The following is a 19,616-nucleotide window of genomic DNA, read 5'->3' as shown; positions in this document are numbered from 1 at the left end:
AACTAAGATTTTCAATTTTGACGGTTGAAAACAGTATAAGAAACAAAATATTACACTCCAAATCACCTTCAATTGGAAAATTTTTGAGTATTTTACAAAATTTAGAGCCAGAAAAAACACAACTCACTATTCAGCACAGCTGATTTGTCCAATAATCATAGGTTAACTCACCAGGTACACCATTGAGGAGATCTCTTAGCTCTCAATAAATATCCCACCTTCCCATTTTTCCCTGATGATAAAGCATAGGTGAACACAGCAGACTCTCAAATGCAAACCCAGCAAAATAGCACAACAGAAGAAGCTACTTTTGAAACATGCCTTGTGAATTCCGGTAACATCTCTGTATTAATTAGAGCTATATTTTGATTGTGAATTTCCCTTACAGTTTTCTCGAAATAGATCAAATAGTCCGCCTTCATATTTTCCCGAAACAATTACTGTATCAAGACATTTGGATTGGATTTTCCTCTACAAATTTCTCGAAATAGATTAGATCGACTTGATATATTCGAAATCCATATTACTGCATCAAGACATTTTAAATGAGTAAGTGGTAGAGTTTAGAATTAATTCCTCTCAAAGTCATAAAAATGATACTTCATAATAGTTTATTGTTTTATTATAATATCCTATGGTGAAATTCACTTTCAACTGTCAGTATTCCAATGTAAATAACACCATTGCTTCTCATTTGACCAATACTGACAGCGTTTAGTGAATATCTAATCTCTCAATTTGTACTGCAGTATTTTTATGGTTGTCATAGACTGTTAATATTTTATTGAATGATATCTATGATTGTTGCATTATATTCACATATTACTTGTCAAATTTAGTGTGAAATTTGTTTCACATGTTAAGCCAGTTATACACACAACGATTTTTGACATACGTTTTTTTCCCATCCTTATAGACTCCTCCAGAATTAATAGAACTTGACAAACACATTATAACATCATATGTTTGTCAGGCTATGTTTGATCTAATCCTATACTATCAAACGAGCAACTTCTGTTTATATGTTTGGATGTTTAGATGTTTGTATTTTACAGATCTCAAAACGGCTCTAACGATTCTCACGAAATTCAGAACATAGTAGGTTTTATAATATAAAGATTCGATTGCACTAGTTTCAATCCCTAAGAAAACTCGCTGAAGGACATTAAAAGGATAATTATATTCATCCTTCAAAAAACAGCTGATAAATAATATATTTCGTCGTCTGTTGGTGATGGAATGAGTGAGCGAGTTTATGTGTGTAGGTCGTGTCAAAATTATACTCAGCTGTTGAACTTTTGTAATCATTCAATCAGGTACTTAGTGCGGTTTGCAAAAAAGGCCCGGGTTATTTTCAATCCTGATCATTCCAGTAGATCCATCTTTTTTTAAAGGTCTTCTCTGATTTGGTTCACGTGAAGTTATCAGGATTAAAATTTAACCGGCTTTTGTGCAATTGGGCCTTTTGAGGGAAATTTTGCATTCCTCTGGGAATTAATCTCAATTTACTGTTATTAGAGTAATTCTGTATGAATGTGATTGTAATTTCTTCTCGTAATAAGTGTTATGCTTTTGTACTCCAGAGCGAAGCTCGGTCCCCGATATTAGAATTTATAATATCGGCAAAGAATTTATGTCGGCAAAAAATCGTACGTCAAAAATCTGTGTGACTTATGGTTTTTGAAGGTAGATTTTATTTTGGAGCGTTAGACTCAAGTATTTTATGGTGTTGAAAATGAAATTATAGTAACATTCATTGAGCTTTGAGTGTGAGTATGTTCGACGATAACTACCGAACGCTTTGACCAACCAAATTCTAATTTTGAACACATTTTTTGGACCTATCTCCAGGTCGTTTGATTACCAATGAAATAGAATACTTTTTCAGTCCTTTCTTTTAGAGATTCAAGATACATGTCCAATAAAATGTATCATTTTATTCATATGACGGGAATATCATGAATGAAAATCATATGAATGGAATAGTGAATCCAATATCAAGATAATAGATTTGCATAAGGTATTTATGTATTTATTATTTATTCATATGCAAATACAATTGGCAGTAAAAACAATAGGCATTTGCCCAAAACTGCTCCAAACCTAATTTTGAATACACAGACTAAAGGTTATGCTTTAAGTAACTCGATAATTCGTACACATTTTGAGTCAAAACATGTATCTACTACATAAATTTTGAATATATCACATTGATCAATTTCCAAATACGAATCCAAACAAAACTCTTCCTTCCAACATTATAGGATGAATAACATTAGAGACTAAGTTCAAGGTAGAGTAAGCTAGCTAGGCGCACATCAGTTAGTCAGGACAGACAAGACATGGTCAGACACGTTAGTCACAATACTCCACATTTTACTTGTGACGCAACACACACTGATTAGTCATTGCAATTAGAACATGTCTTCATAAGCAACTATGTGAAGTATTGTGCCTTAGGCTAGGCACACACCAGTTAGTCAGTCAAGACAACATGGTCAGACACGTTAGTTACAATACTCCACATTGTTACTTGTGACGCAACACACACCTATTAGTCATTGCAATTAGACATGTCTTCATAAGCAACTATGTGGAAGTATTGTGCCTTAGGCTAGGCACACCCCTTAGTCAGGACAAGACAAGAATGGTCAGACACGTTTAGTTACAATACTCCACATTGTTACTTGTGACGCAACACCACCTATTAGTCATTGCAATTAGAACATGTCTTCATAAGCACTATGTGAAGTATGTGGCTTAGGCTAGGCACACACCATTAGTCATGACAAGACAAGACAAGACATGATCAACACGTTTAGTCACAATACTCCAGTGTTTTACTTGTGACCGCAAACAACACTGATTATTCATTGCAATTAGACCCTTTTCTTCATACGCAACTATGTGAAGTATTGTTGACTTAGGCTAGCACACACCAGTTCGTCAGGACAATAACCAGTTTCAAGTTTCAAGTTTCAAGTTTCAAGTTTTTATTGGGCCAGTTGAACATATAAGTTACATATAGCCAAGTCAATTCACATTAGAGAAACATACAATAAATTGCACAGATACATACATACAATAGACAATAATAAATAAAATAAACAGATCAGTAAAAGCAAATTTACAATTAGATCAGATAATTTCTCTCCTGTACTTGGGTATCAATAGACAAAAAAAAGCATTATATTAAATTGACTAGGGTGTTGTGATCAGCAGTAATGAATTCCTCTACTGAGTAAAATTGATTCACAATCAACCAGGATCTAAGTACTTGGAGAAAACGTTTATTCGGCAAGGATCTAACTTGAGTTGGTAGCAAGTTATGGAATTTGTAGCCTATCACAGGGTAGCTCGACTTGGACTTTTCAAGTCTGCATCTTGGTATATATATACTCTCACGGTTTCTTGTGAAGTGACTGTGAATGTCATTGCTCTTTGGTAGCCTATCCTGCATCTGATGTATATCCTTCAAACATTGATAGATGAACTCATTAATGACGGATAGAATGCCATTCTTAGATAGAAGGGGCTTACAGTGATCTAGATAGCCCGCCCCAGAAATCACCCGGACCGCTCTCTTCTGAATTAACAGAACTTTAGAAGTGCTAGATGCATGACCCCACATTTCAAACCGTAACTCATCCTCGAATGAAAAAAAGCAAAATAGGCCTGTCTGACCACCGAAATTGGCAGTTCAGACATCAGCCTTCTCAGTAGATAGACAATGCTGCTGAGACTGGAGCACACCATGTCTATATGAGGTTCCCAGAGTAACTTGGCATCAAGAGTGAACCCCAATAGTCGGACCGGCTGCAAATACTCACTGACATCAGATAGAGAGAACAATATACTTTGGGTTTTTGCCTCATTCAGAGACAATCTGTTTTGTGAGAACCAATCACGAGCTTTATCATACAGCTCCATCACATCTGCTTTAGCTTGGGTGACACTTATTTGCAGAGAACAAGGAAGTGTCATCCGCATAGAACAGCACATTTCCCGCTAGATAGTAGTGCAAATCATTTATTGCTACAAGAAAGAGTAATGGGCCTAACAATGAGCCCTGTGGCACACCCCGTTTTACCAGAAGAGGAATTGAGCGCTGATCATTCCAATGTACAATCTGTTTTCTCTCAGAAAGGTAAGACTCAAACACCCGAATTGCGCATTCCTGTAAGCCATAATGCTCCAATTTCTTTAAAAGAACTGTATGAGGAATACAGTCAAATGCTCGTGAGAGATCACATAGCATTGAAAAAGTTGATTTCCGCTCCTCAAAAGAATTGATAATCGATTCTAACAGTGATTCCACAGCCATGACAGTAGATTTTCCCTTCCTGAAACCAAACTGAGAAGGAGCCAGGAGGTCATGCTCCTCAAGGTATTTATACAGTTGTGCAAATATGATTGCCTCAAATATCTTAGCAAAAACAGGAATTATAGAAATTGGTCTAAAACTTGAGGTGTCACAATATGGACCCTTCTTGTAGACTGGAACTGTTCTGGAGATTTTGAGTTGTTCAGGGAAAGTACCGCTAGCTAAACAGTTGTTTATACACAATGCTAATATGGGTGCAATAATAACTATCATCTGCTTGAGCAAATTTGGGGTCATGCCATAAATATCCTTACAATTGGAACTTCTGAAACCTAAAACCGCTTCAATTACATCTTGAGCACATACAGGACTCCAGGTGAATTCAGAAACTATGGCAGGCATGTGAGTAAACTGAATAGGTTCACCGTCATTTGGTATATCATTCACAATCTTCTCAACTGACTCAAGAAAATAATTGTTGAAGTCATCTGCTGTGGCAAATGAGTTGTTGGTCTCTTTTGATGATGGTCTTATTTTGTTTATAAGGGTCCAGGCAGCTTTTATTTTATTACTAGACTCCATAATGAGTTTTGCGTTTGCTTCCAATTTTGTTTCCCTAATTTTATTGCGATACCCATGTCTAAGATTCTTCAATACAATGTTCAGATTAGGGTTTGTTTTACACATGTCACTTACCAACAGAATAAGCTCTCTCAGTTCTTCAAGTTCTGGAGTGAACCAATCGCAACTTGGACGGGTTGGACCACCCCCCAGTCGACCAGCATCCCTCCCCGATGATGAGAAAACCCTTTTAGTCTTCACAGGAAACAAAGAATCAAAAAGTTCCTAAAACTACAAAAGAAAAACGTAAACCCCTCCCTTGCTGACAACGTTGAAATCATATTAAACCAGGGCTCAATTCGATCCTGTAGTGAAGCACAAAAAATCTGAAGACAATTCTCATTAAATGATCGATACTGGATAGTTTTGAGTGTTTTACCCCGTCTATAGCAAGCCAACCGAGCTCTCAGAAGGATATGTTTGTGGTCTGATATTTGATCCTTGCTAACATTCACAGTGAAACAATCCGGATCTAAGTTTGTTACAACTGAGTCAAGAGCTGAGCATCCTCTTGTTGCCTCACTTATTAAACTTGTCAGCCCAAACCCCTGCAAAACATTCAGAAACACCCTGACATCCCTTGGTGATAAATTGCATTGAAATTATGGTCAGTTCCAATCAACACATAATGACCCACAGACAGTGCATAAGAAATACAAAGCTCCAACTTATCAAAAAACAGGTTTGCATCCCCCTAGGAGACCTATACATCGATATCACTATGAGTGATAGCTCAACAATAAAAAACCTGCAAATTCCGCCGAAACTTCAACACAGTACGTTGACAAGTCAAGTGGTTTAATAGTAAAATTATTCCTATTGTTAAAATATACAGCTACACCGCCCCAAGGTGACTGTCTACAGAAACTGCCAGTAAGTGCCAGCCTATCAATATTTGGTAGAATGGTAACTCTTGTTCAACCAGCCAATGCTCTATGATACACAATATGTCAACATTCTGTGATTTACATAAGATTTCAAGTTCATTCAATTGTTTCTTAAACACTGCACATTTATGGAGCATAAATTCAATCGGAATTTTTTATTATTATTTCTAGAAGACTCTAAATAATTAGGGCTTGACTCATTTACATGCATATCAAAACTTAGATCACTCTTAGGGGCGCCAGGTCGAATCCTAAAAAAGGCTGACTCGAGTCAGACAATGATTGCTGACCTCCAGAAACATTGAGACAATCCCTTCCATCCTCAAGCAGAGTGTCCACACTTACATGATTCGCCAGATCGAAACCTAGAAAAGGCTGACTCACATCAGACAGAGAATGCTGATCTCCAAATACATTGTGATGATCCTCCACACCAGGGCACAAGGAACTGCCAACTGCCAAACCATCATCATTCAAACCAGGAGAGACTGAAACACTTGACTGCATTGCCTTGGAAGAAAATGAGGACACTCTTGACGAGGGGTGGCCGATACATCTGCTGTCAACACCCCTTATAATATCATTTATTTTATTAGCAGTAAGTAATTTACCCATTCCATTCAGATGAAGTCCGTGGCTTGTATGGAACCGCCTCTCTAAAGTCCACAATTCTAGTACATGAACCGGATACACATCAGTTAAACGTCTTATGAGTGTATTTATAGCAGCTATAGTTTTATTAATATGTGAGCTTCCAGGTAAATCATAGCGGTAGGGAATAGTGGATATGATTATATTACTCTCTATATATGCTTCAATCACCTCAATTAACCCCTGCATGAATGCTGACTTGCAGATCTCATCAGAGTTATTATTAATACTATTAGTACCGCCCAAAACGACGACCCAATCTTTTTGTTGGCAGTTTTTGACCTCACTTGGGGAGAGCATCCAGTCAGTCAAAGCTTCAAGCTTGCCCCTGGAAGAATGTGGGCAAACAAGAAAACTCATTTGGCAGCAAGGAGCCCACACGCTCACGCAACCCCCTACCATGACTATCAGCCCACAAATGCAGTCTTCTATCTAAACCAAACCCACTAAGCGAACTGACATCTCTGCAGGCAGCATTAATCAAGGAGCATGATCTGCGGAAACTATTCAAAGCCAATTTCGCCAAACCAACATTCTTTCCCACATCTGTCAATAGCTTTTCATTCAATTTCAAATCATTTGCTAGTTCAGAGATCTTATTAAGAAATACATTTTCTTATCAAGATTATCACTAATATATTTCCCGCCGCACCTGCCTTCATCGCTCTGCAGCTTGACAAGACAGCAGCAACAGAGTCCTCCCCTCCTTCTTTATCGTCTGTTTGAGTCCCAAAATCAATAGTTGTCTTATCATTCAACTCCATAATAATCCTATCATTAACAATGGACCGATCAATTGCAGCATGCCACTGCACTAACAAACGAGCATTTTCCTCAGACAATGCCTGCATTTTCCCTTCAACTCCCCAACATAACAGAACATTTATCACAAACATTATCAGAATTGTTCCCTCATAGCAAACACTTCCATCGAGAGAGTGAAGTGAATGTTGCTCGTACTCAAATCCAGTAGACGGTTTACCCTTATTATCATATACTGGTGTAGAAGATAAGGCAGCTCCGGATGAAGCCAACAACGGGTCAATTAAAACTAGGTGGGGGCGATCCCGATCAGTATCCTCATCAATGATCACTGATAAATCAACATGTTCAACCGTTTTATTATTACATTGCGGGGGATGATTATGTTTATGTGAGCAGCAGAATCTATTTCTATTATTTTAGATATTGCTTTGTCAGTTTTTAGAGACGCTTTGCACGACTTTGATAAACAACGCCATTGAATCTCACCAGAAAGATTCTCAAACGATTTTCTATAGGAAAAGTCACGGTAAATAAGCTTGGTGTTCCCTTTATTTGTCAGACTGAGAGTGAAATTATCCATTTCCCAATTGAGTAATTAAGCAGAAAGAGAACACTACAAGACGTGTCGTAGACATGATCAGACACGTTTAGTCACAATACTCCACATTGTTACTTGTGACGCAACACACACTGATTAGTCATTGCAATTAGACATGTCTTCATAAGCAACTATGTGAAGTATTGTGACTGAACGTATCTGATCATGTCTTGTCTTGTCTTGACTAACTGGCGTGTGCCTAGCCTAACGGTTGAGAATTATTTCGATTCAATAATAATTACAATAATTTATCTGCTTCTCAAGCAATAAATTCAGAAATTTCTGGTTTTATACCATTCATTATTTTATTCTTTGCAGTACATACACATACACAGCCAACTCTTATAAGCTAGAGATACTAGAAATAGAATGACAATGTCGCATAGTAGAGGCTCAGTCAACTTATTATTAGCCGGACAGCAGTAGAACGTGTCTATACAAGAAAGACTCTTTTTCTTCTTCTTCTTCTTCTTCTCCTCCTCCTCCTTTTCCTTCTTATTCTTCTTCTTCATCCTCGTCTACATCAACTTCATCATCTACTTCTTCAACATCAACTTGATCTTCTTCTACTTCTTCTTCGTCTTCTTCTACTTCTCCTCCTTCTTCTTCTTCTTCTTCTTCATCTTCTAAATCTCCCTCCTCCTCTACTTCATCTTCTTGCCACCAAGGATTTAATTATTCTGGTTCACAGTTATTATACAATTATTATTATTATTGGGACAAAACAAAGGATCGGATAAGAATATAATTATTATTATGAGAAGATCGGATGACTTCATATTTTTCTTATTATTATTCCTCTTCTTCTTCTCCTTCTTCTTCTTCTTCATCATCATTTTCTTCTTCTTGTATTATCCATGGGGTTGAGCCAAGGGACAGTGTATCCTATACCTCTTTACTAATATTGAGGATCAAGTGTAAGAGAGGGCCGGTTGTGCCCTAACTTCGCCCTCCTAGGTTTTTAATAAAGGCAGCGATTCAATTAAATTCAATATCTCTTTATTTTTCTTCTTCATTCTCTTCTTATTCTTCATTTTCTTCTTATTCTTCATTTTCTTCTTATTCTTCATTTTCTTCTTCTTGTATTATCCATGGGGTTGAGCCAAGGGACAGTGTATCCTATACCTCTTTACTAATATTGAGGATCAAGTGTAAGAGAGGGCCGGTTGTGCCTCTAACTTCGCCTCCTAGGGTTTTAATAAAGGCAGCGATTCAATTAAATTCAAATCTCTTTATTTTCTCTTCATTCTCTTTATTCTTCATTTTCTTCTATTCTTCATTTTCTTCTTATTCTTCATTTTCTTCTTCTCCTTCTTCTTCTAATTCTTCTTCTTCTTCTTTTTCCTTCATCTTCTTCTTCTTCATCTTCTTCCTTCATCATCTTCTTCTTCCTTCATCTTCTTCTTCTTCTTCTTCATCTTCTTCTACTTCTTCTTCTCAATCATCTTCTTCCTTCATCTTTTTCTTTTTCATCATCTTATTCATCTTTCTCTTCTTGCCTTCATGGATGATCAGGCATTTTTATTTGCCTGCTCCGACTCACAAGCATTATAAAATCATTTTTTAAAATAAGATATGAGTTCGTATAAGGGTATAGAAAAGGATCAGATGTATATTTAGATTAAACGTTTGTAGATGAACTGGACTCAGTCGGCATATCAGCCATTGGAAGTAATACTGGTACATGGAGGAAGCAAATTATGTCAAACCTGGAAAAAAGAAAATTGAAAAAAATGAATTTTAAAAACAATATGGCCCGGTTTCCGAGCTCGGGATTTGGCTAAGTTCTAGACTTTAAACAGCTGGAGTCGGAAAATTAGCTTTCCAAAACGGGGCGTAGTCGCAGTCATTGTCAAAGCTACATTTGAATTAAATTTCGAAAAACTAGAAAATTGAACACAAAATAAAATGAAGAGAAAATAGTGTAAAGTTTCAACTATTTTGAATTATTTAGGAATGTTTAACTCCGTCAAGGAAAAACTTTTCCAATTATAGAAATGAGAAATTAAAAACTGCGACTACTGTTTTAAATACTGTGACTACGCCCCGTTTTGGAAAGCCAATTTTCTGACTCCAGCTGTTTAAAGTCTAGGACTTAGCTAAATCCCGAGCTCGGAAACCGGCCCTAAATGAAGTGAATATGCACTTAAATATTGATAGTGACGATTGTTTCGACCTTTGTGGTTTAATTTCATTAGTGAAAAAGTATGGATATGCAACAGAGTAAAATTGAAAGGAAACCTTTATTATAATAGCAGGTTAGAACATTAGAAATTGTCATTTTAAATTAGTTGAAATAGTTACTGTTGTTCGTAAATTTAGTTCATTTGATTTTTCTTTGTAGTGATATCCTACTATATTGAGCGAGCAATTTCTGTATTTATATATCTGGTTATTTTTATATCTGATTATTTTTATATCTGGTTATTTATGTTTAACGGATCTCGAAAACGGCTCTAACGATTTCCACGAAATTTGGAACATAGTAGGTTTATGATATAAAGATTCGATTGCACTAGGTCTCATCCTTGGGAAAACTCGCTGAACGACATTAAAAGGAAGATAATTATTCATCCCTGGGAAAACAGATGATAATTTCATCGTCTGTCGATAACAGAAGATGTGAGTGCCTGTGTGGAGGAGGCAGAATTATGTTCAGCTGTTCAACTATTTGCAATCAATCAGCTTATTCACGTGAAATATTAACCTAAAAGTTTTAATCGATTTGATCAAAATAATCTGATTAGTTGACATGACATGGTATATCATTCTAAATTATAGTAGGCTATATAATAATTTTCAAAATTAATCATTTTTTTACAGTTTTAAGTTATTAGTGAGTGTTATTTAGTTATTCAATTTGGTTTGTAAAACCATCTAAATTAGAACTTTTCTGTTCTCATATGTTTGGAATGAAAATTGGACCTGAGTTCAAGTGTCTGGAACATAACCTACTTTTTGGACCATTTATAGTGTATGAGTCAAACTTCGGGAAAGAAACAGTTTTGGGCTGTGCCGCCTGTTAGTCCGTCCCCAAACATTCAAAGAATTGTGTTCTGTTTATCAATAAATGAATAACGAGTAATGAAAAGGCTCAAAGAATCAGGTGGTTGGGTCATGTGGAGGAAGATGACTGCGGGCGGGCAGAATTCATATAAAATTATGATGCGGGAAAGTTGTGGAAATTATATTATAAAATTGTGACGCGGGAAAGGCTTCACAATAGGATACTCTGAGGGAGACCCAGGAAAAGATAGCTGGATGAGGTGCTGAATGATGTTAGGAGTTTGGGAGTGAGGGGATGGAGAGGCATGGTCAATGATAGAGATGCGTGGAGGTTGATAGTTGCGGAGGCCAAGAGACTCACCATGGGCTGAAGCGCCATACAAGAATGATAAATGGTCATTCATTGTAAATGATAATGATAATAAATCCATGAAGTGGAGGTTTATCTCCAAACCTGAAGGTCAGAAGTAAAATTGAACTGAATATTGTACTTTACGTTTCATAAGTCCTGTAATACAGTCCCAAAAACATTCAAATTATCCAAGAATGAGTCAAAATTATGGAAATATATAGGAGCAAACGGTCATTCCTTTGTAATGGTAATAAATTCAAGAAGAGAAGTTTTATCTCCAAACCTGAAGGTCAGAAGTAAAATTGAACTGAATATTGTACTTTTCATTTCATAAGTCCTGTAACACTGACCCAAAAACATTCGAATTATCTGAAAATGTGTCAAAATTATGGAAATATTATAGCAGCAAATTAACGTCATTCTACAGTAGACCTACCTATTCCAAAACGTATTTGTAATAGTATCTTATGGACTAAAAGGGGTCTTTTGCAGGAGAGAATGATGTTTCTAGTCGAGGCGTCAGCCGAGACTAGAATTTCATTCGAGCACTGCAAAAGACATTCACGTTCAACTAATGTACACTATTTTTTGTAATAATAATCTAAAGAAGAATAATTTAGAACTAGAAAATAGAGATAGAAAACATAGCCTGCTTGTACTGAAGTTACTACATGCATTCTATAAACATAACCTAGTTTACAAATTCCGAATCAGTAATTTTGTGGAAGTTGACAAAACTTCCACCTGGAGTGCTGAAGGTGGTTTTTTAGCAGTTTGCTGTTCCTATTTCGGAACTAGGAAACACTAGGAATCTTTACTTGACTGTAAAGAAAAAATATGGTTTCATTACAGTAGAGTATGTTGTAATGAGAATCATAATTATGTTTATTTGTTTTTGTCATACTCAATTGCAGCTGTTTCCCATGCATTAAATAAAGCCGGTAAACAGCTGTTTGCAGAACAAGAAAACATGTAATTTTCATTACAGCATACCATACTGTAAAAAGATCATAATGTTCTCTTTACAGTCGAGTATGTTAGGACTCTACTGAGTCCTAATAACATCTGAGTAATTAATATACTATCTCAAATAATTGAAGAACTCATTTAAGGAGTTTCAAGCTATAAGAACTCATCTGAAATCTTATAATTCAGGCCTTTATTATTTTATTTGAGCTTGAAGGGTCTGTCTGCTATGAACTAGGCCCGACGGGCTAGGTCATGTTTATAGAATGCAGTACCTAGCTGGAGCAGCAGCAGGTAATGGTTTCTGTTCCTCAGCAATATTATTCTTTCTCAGATAAGTATGACAAAAAATATTGTATGTAACTTGTAAGGTATTTACCGCATTTGTATGATAATTCTGCCCTCAACTACGTTTCGGGCAGAAACAATCATACTTATGCGGTAAATTATCATTACCAGACTTGTTACGTAAAGTACTATTCGCAAACAGCTGTTTACCGAATTGATCTCATGCATGGAAAACAGCTGAGATTGAATGACTATGAAAAAAAAAATAATTCAAGAATGAATAATAATATTATACCCACTCGTTACAATACATCTCCAAAGAATCGCCGAGTTTGAAAATAGGCACCAGAAAATCATAAAAATTCTTATACCAATCAGGAAGAATGTCACAACAATATAGGGAACAAGATGCCACATTTTTTTCTGAAACAAGGAAGAATTCCAACAAAATATTATCATTTGAATTTGGATTTCAGTATCATTTTGCTTAATGTTTAACATTCCGGTAGTCACGCCCTACTGAGTCACACGAGCAGACGCATGTTGTATTTTGTACAACATCCAATTTTTCAAGTGTTATGTACTCTGTTTACTGTCAAAACATATTAATCAATATTGTATAATTACTTTTTCCTACAGTTACCTTGAAAAGTGACGATTCCTGCACTGATTACAGAACGCAAAGATTCACTTTTCCGCTCTAGTGCGGGAAAAATCTTTTCTGCACTCCAGATTTGCAACATGGCAACACAAAATAGTTGGTGGGTTAAATGGAGGATTAGTGCACGAAAATAAAAATTAAGTTGGTAACAATGACTGTGGTTAGATTTAGATGAGAATCATTTCAATGGCTACCCTACATTTATGATAAAATCCCAATCTAGAAATCCAAAACAAGAATAATATTCATCTAAATCATAATTAAATAATCATCATTTACGAATTTTCATCATTTAATAATAAATATAGTTCTTTTCTATTGATAATAATATCAATAATAATTATTATTATTTCAACTGCAAGAAATGAGAAAAGTAGCAAATATACATTATAAAATTCGAATTTTGAGGTTAATGATTACCGTTCGATATTCATATAAATAGAATAATAAAAAACATAACAATACTACAATAAATATTCACTGTTGTCTATGTTATTTTTATAAATATTTCTCAGTTTACATTGAGCATTTTTCTCGGTAATTTGAGCAAAAGTCTAAATTTATGAATCGTGTTTCAGTAATTTTTAGCTGGATGAAACAAACTTAGGTACGATTCTTCCCGCTAGGTCGCGCGCTTGTCGGTTCAGCCATCTTGTTGTGTTCAGCCATTTTGCAGCTCGGTTCAGCCAACAAGCTGCTGGCGTGTATGTTGAATGTGAATTTTTTGTTCTATCTGTATTTTTTCCGATTCTTGAATGAATAAAAATGAGAATTTTGGCTGAGAATTTTCAACTTCAATTGGATTATTAATTTTCAAATGAATTAAGATTGTTATTAATAACAGCATCACACACACAAACATTTGATGGATTTCAGCCATCATTTTACCCATAATTATTCATTTTTCATATTCAATGGTACCTAACTGTAGGAAAAGTTTAATGTGAAATATGTGAGCAAAGTTCCTCTGCTGCAATCAAGAAGCCATTCCGTAAACGTTTCTTTCGGTGCAGCAAACTGTCACTTTGCGCACTAGTTGCACAAATAAATATTTCCATCCTCTTGGATTATTTTACCCCTATGAACATTTGGATGATTACCATTTCATAGCCCAATAAGGTACATCAAGCAAAGCCATCAATTCTGTGTTATTGGTTCGTTTACAGTCCCCGTATACAGTCTTTCCCTATCTCATGCACTGTGGCGACTAAATGGCACCTAAAGACTGAACCATTGCTCGGTTGATACTGCAACTCAGTGGAGTGATGGGGAGAAAGTTTTGGAATGCATAGGTGACTCATTCACTGACACCACCCCATTCAATAGTTTTGTGCAGCAGAAAAACTGACACTGTTGTACTTTTTACAACACCGCGACTGCCGGGAGGTTAGGATTTTACTATGTTTACAAAATCAAAATTCTATCAAAACTTGGGGAAGTAACAGTTTTGGGCTTTAAGCCTCCTCCTGCTCATCTCCCAATCATTCATAGTTGAGAATTATATTGTATATCTATCAATGTATTAATAAAATATTTTATCATAAATTAATAATAATTAAGAATATTATAGGAACTTGTGTTGCCCAAGACTCCCCGCTAATGAAAGTACTCATGTACTTTATGTGATTTCCATAAATCGAAACGTTTTAGAATAGTTGTAACTGGTGACATAAACATTGATATTGGGAATAATAGTGCTAATACTCGTAAATTTCAAAATATGCTCCGTTCAAATAATTTTTACTGCTTTAACTATGAACCTACTCGGTTTGAATCTTGCCTCGACAATGTTTTTTTCAAACATAAAGCATAACGAAATTGAATGTACTGTAGAGGAGCCTCATTTATCAGACCATTCTGGGTATAGCAAATCTACGAGTATAGCAGAGAAAGCCATACGAACCGGAATATCATCATTATTATCTCAATTATAGAACTCATAATATGCTGATATAATTACAAATTAATGAAAACAATATAAAAAAGGGTATCTTGAAGTACCCTTTATTTTTTAGAAACTTTAAAATAGTTCAACAACTAGTTTCGACCCTAATTTAGGTCATTTGACCTAAGTTTTGACCCAAGTTAGGGTCAAAACTAGTTTGAACTATTTTAAAGTAACTAAAAAATAAAGGGTACTTCAACATTATAATATTTTATTTTATTAATTTGTTAAAAAGTAGCCCATGTAAGTCAAGTGATTTTTTTTTGAAATAATTACAGTATATTCATAGTAATATTAAATTCACTAGTCGATCTTATTACCTTAATTGCTCCATATAGAAGATCTGTGCAGACAATCGTAATGAGAAATGACAATGCAGCATTGGTAAATAGAAATCCTTTTATACTCACATCTGAAATCAGAAATTGAATTGAATTAAATTTTTATCTTTTTGTGTAGTTGAGAAGTTGATATTGTGGTTATTATTCATATTAAATAAAAAAGACTAAGAAATCGTCAAAAACCACAGATATTTATGATAATTACAAATCCTTTTACACTCACATCAGAAATCAGAAATAGAATTGAATTGAATATTCATCTTTTTGTGTAGTTGAGGAGTTGATATTGTGGTAATTATTCATATTAAATAAAAGACTAAGAAATTGTCAAAAACCACAGATTTTAATGATAATTAGAAATCCTTTTACACTCACATCAGAAATCAGAAATAGAATTGAATCAAATTTTCATCTTTTTATGTAGTTGAGAAGTTGATATTGTGGTAATAATTATTCATATTGAATAAAAAATACTAAGAATCGTCAAAAACCACAGATATTTATGATAATTAGAAATCCTTTTACACTCACATCAGAAATCAGAAATAGGATTGAATCGAATTTTCATCTTTTTATGTAGTTGAGAAGTTGATATTGTGGTAATAATTATTCATATTGAATAAAAAATACTAAGAAATCGTCAAAAACCACAGATATTTATGATAATTAGAAATCCTTTTACACTCACATCAGAAATCAGAAATAGGATTGAATCGAATTTTCATCTTTTTATGTAGTTGAGAAGTTGATATTGTGGTAATTATCATTATTACATAAAAAAGACTAAGAAATTGTCAAAAACCACAGATTTTAATGATAATTAGAAATCCTTTTACACTCACATCAGAAATCAGAAATTGAATTGATTTAAATATTTTTCTGTGTAGTTGAGAAGTTGATATTGTGGTAATTATTCATATTAAATAAAAAAGTCTAAGAAATTGTCAGAAACCACAGATTTATTGATACTTAGAAAGACCGGTTTCGGGTGATACACCATTGTCAATCTCTGTTATTTTTTAAAATAATAAATTGTTATTTAAAATATTCATCTATTCATTCATAGACTAGCAGGTAACCCGTGCTCCGCAAGGGTCCAATTAAAAACCTTGCTAACTGAAAACTTGACCTACTGAAATCTTGAAGGATTTAAAATATACTTATAACCATCCTCGGTAAATTGAGAATCTATATGCAAAATTTCAAGTTAATCAGTTGAGTAGTTGAGACATAATGTTGCTTCATCCATGAGTTTCATATCCTGTACGTGTATAGAACTGCTAAATTTGAAAAGGGAGCACTATACAGAGCAATTAAGTTTTTCAACCATCTCCCAAACGAAACCAGATTCATAAATTCAAAATCTAAATTCAAGGAAAATTTTTTTCACATAAAGCATTTTATTCAGTCCCAGAGTTTTTAGATGACCATTGACAGCTTCTCTTCCTGAGATCCAACCCATTAATACAAGGTTTTTTTCTATTGGTCAATATTATAGCCATCTAGTCTAAAGACTAATGAACTAATTTTTTCTATCCTAAATTACTACTTGAACAGTGAATTTCTCATTAGGAACTCTTACTGCTATTTAATTAATATGTACACTTATTGACTGCACTATAGAAGCTAGATTCACTCAATCACTGCTCTGCTCTTTCACTGGACACTACTTGAACAAACACTACACTAGTTCAAACGGTTTCCTCCTTTTGAGCCTCCGCACCAACCCTCCATTGTCTAGCAGCTGGATCGCCTCGACGTTGTCATGTTGGTGCAGTCGCCCCTCGTGCCTCTCCGCATGCCATTGGATCTCGGTGGACAAGGTAGGTATTAATACAAGGTAGGCCTGATTATTCAATGTTAGTTGGATTCAACAAGTAGCCCTATCTAAGTTGTTAATTAACTTATTGAAGGCCTCCAGTGTGTGCTTTTGTTCTAGTTCTAGAATTTTTCTTCTATTTGTGATTAATTTTTTGACTGTAATTGGTTATGTTGATTCTAATATGTATATTGACAAAGCAGAAATTCTCTACATACTGTAAATGTGATGTAAAGAATGTAATTGCTAATAAAGAATTTGAATTTGAATTTGTATAAGCCAATTCTTTCATTCATTATATTATAGATTCATACATTCATTCATGTAACAAACGACACTGATGTTAATACTTTGATAGATAAAATTCTAAGGCAATCCTTGTGTATTTTTCTTCCAAATTTAATATCAGCTCAAAATCAATTATTGAAAATTTGAGATAAAATATTTTGTTAATCCATTATATATATGCCTACATTATTATATTCAATCTGGTGGCATCGTTGAGAGCTAGAAAAGGATAGGCACATTATTTGCTTTGTCGAATGGATAGAAACAAGGATAGAAACACGATGTTAATAAAATATTCTGACATTATAAATTTGACCTCACTATAGCTTTTAGGCAGTAGTATAATAAAATTATAATTGAATGATTTAGTTTTTTGGCAGTAGGTTAATTAGATGATTTGTAGGAGTAGATAGGCCATTAAGCGGGGGTTGACTCTGTAATTCTAGTAAATATTATAATTTACATTTCTATACAATATGATAAAATAGCATGTGATATGTTTACTTTAAATTACTTGTATTTGAATTGAATATTGATAAACTCACCAGGATATAGTAATTTCTCAACCAACCAGACAAAAAAGTTATTTGAATAGGCAAATATAGCCATGTAAAGAAAAACATACGTTAAAATCTGAAAAAATTAGTTTGACAGTTATAAACATGCTATAGTAACATTTCTCAAATGAATCAAAATATTAAAGTTTATTACATACCGTACATATTCCATAGCTTCTAGAAAATTTCAGTTAATCAAAGTTTCAAAAAAGCTTCTAAATAGGCTAATTGAAGCAGATATAGAAAGACCACTTTATTGACAGTAGAAGAAGGTATAGTGAAGTCCACGTTTTAATGACAGTATTTGATCAACTTTGATTTTGCTATCCTTGTCTATCATTCGACAAAGCCGGTGGTACTATCCTTTCCTAGGTCCACAACGGTGCCAATTATGTTTTCGACAGTGTAGAAATATAATTAATTAATGCAGAGAATTGGCATCGCTATTCTTCTATCTTTATCCACTGCCATTATAACGTGGACCTCACTATAGGAGATAGCGTTGTCAATTTTATTTTTTAGCCACAGCCTTTCAAAAGGCTACAAAACAGATAATTGACTGTTTGTCCTTGTTTAAAATAGGTTAATCAATTATATTTTATTCGACAAAAAATATATAATTTGCAATGATCGAAAAATTGATTTTCAAAAGTGAAATTGACTATTTTGTTAATTGATTATATTTTTACATTGTACAATAACAATCTGGCAACGTTGAGAGCAGGAAAAGGATACAGCGGTATGTGTTTTATTAAATAATGATAGATTAGAATAGCATTACCAATGTTGATAGAAATACTGTCACAATAACGTGAACCTCACTATAATTTTACAAATCTATCAAACTTGAGTTACAAAATAATCCTTGTGGTAATCCATATCAATAATAATTATTGATTTGTTGGTCAACTCTTATAAAAATTGAGATTATGGTTTGTAAGTAGTTTAATATTTTTATTTACTCACTCCGTGTACTATCATATTGAAAATTGCTATAAAAAATATACCAATCCTCAATGAACAACCACAAATACATTTTTTCAAAATCACTTTTTCGCACATTTTACTTGTACTGTATATTCTTAATTTTCTACTAAAAAGTTTAACTGTAAATTTAAGAAAAGATAGCCCATCTAAAACAGGAAGCCACAACTTATTTTTGATTTCAGAGTTGAGTTTTTTGTTTGAAAATAGAATTCTTCATAGTTGTTAACATTATAAAGAAAACATAGGTACTATTTATTTTATTTTTTATGTTATTATTTACAAAGAAATTTTATTTTTCTTTTGACTTTGTCAGCTGTATTAGAAGATCAGTTACTAATCACAAATAAGAGACAGGGGTATCTACGAATTTTTCAACAATTTAAAATAGTTTTTATTGATTTATAAAATAGAATTATAGTACCCTTTATATCTACCCTTTTTACTATAATACTATTTTATAAATACAAGAAAGTAGCCCTAAATTAATGAGTTTTTAATGAATTCAATTCAATTTACATAATTTCTTTATTCTCTGAAGAGGAATAATTCAAATTCAAACT

At 34.1% G+C, this 19,616-nt stretch overlaps 1 protein-coding gene across 1 annotated transcript in view; it reads right to left on the bottom strand.

Annotated features, from left to right (window-relative positions):
• Positions 1-19,306, bottom strand: part of LOC120354260 — a 58,799-nt gene extending 39,493 nt beyond the window's left edge. Inside the window, exons 1-4 of the mRNA XM_039441152.1 lie at positions 19,036-19,306; positions 18,058-18,145; positions 15,385-15,476; positions 12,758-12,881 (exon numbers count right to left, since the gene is read on the bottom strand). Coding sequence (XP_039297086.1) covers positions 12,758-12,881; positions 15,385-15,476; positions 18,058-18,145; positions 19,036-19,131 — 400 coding nt within the window. The 5' untranslated portion in view covers positions 19,132-19,306. The remainder of the gene's footprint in view (positions 1-12,757; positions 12,882-15,384; positions 15,477-18,057; positions 18,146-19,035) is intronic.
• Between the last annotated feature and the right edge of the window lie 310 nt (positions 19,307-19,616).

This window comes from Nilaparvata lugens, chromosome 14, assembly GCF_014356525.2.
Source record: "Nilaparvata lugens isolate BPH chromosome 14, ASM1435652v1, whole genome shotgun sequence".
Lineage (NCBI taxonomy): Eukaryota > Metazoa > Arthropoda > Insecta > Hemiptera > Delphacidae > Nilaparvata > Nilaparvata lugens.
The sequence above is the reverse complement of the archived record's forward strand: the minus strand, read 5'-3'. Positions and strand labels throughout refer to the sequence as shown.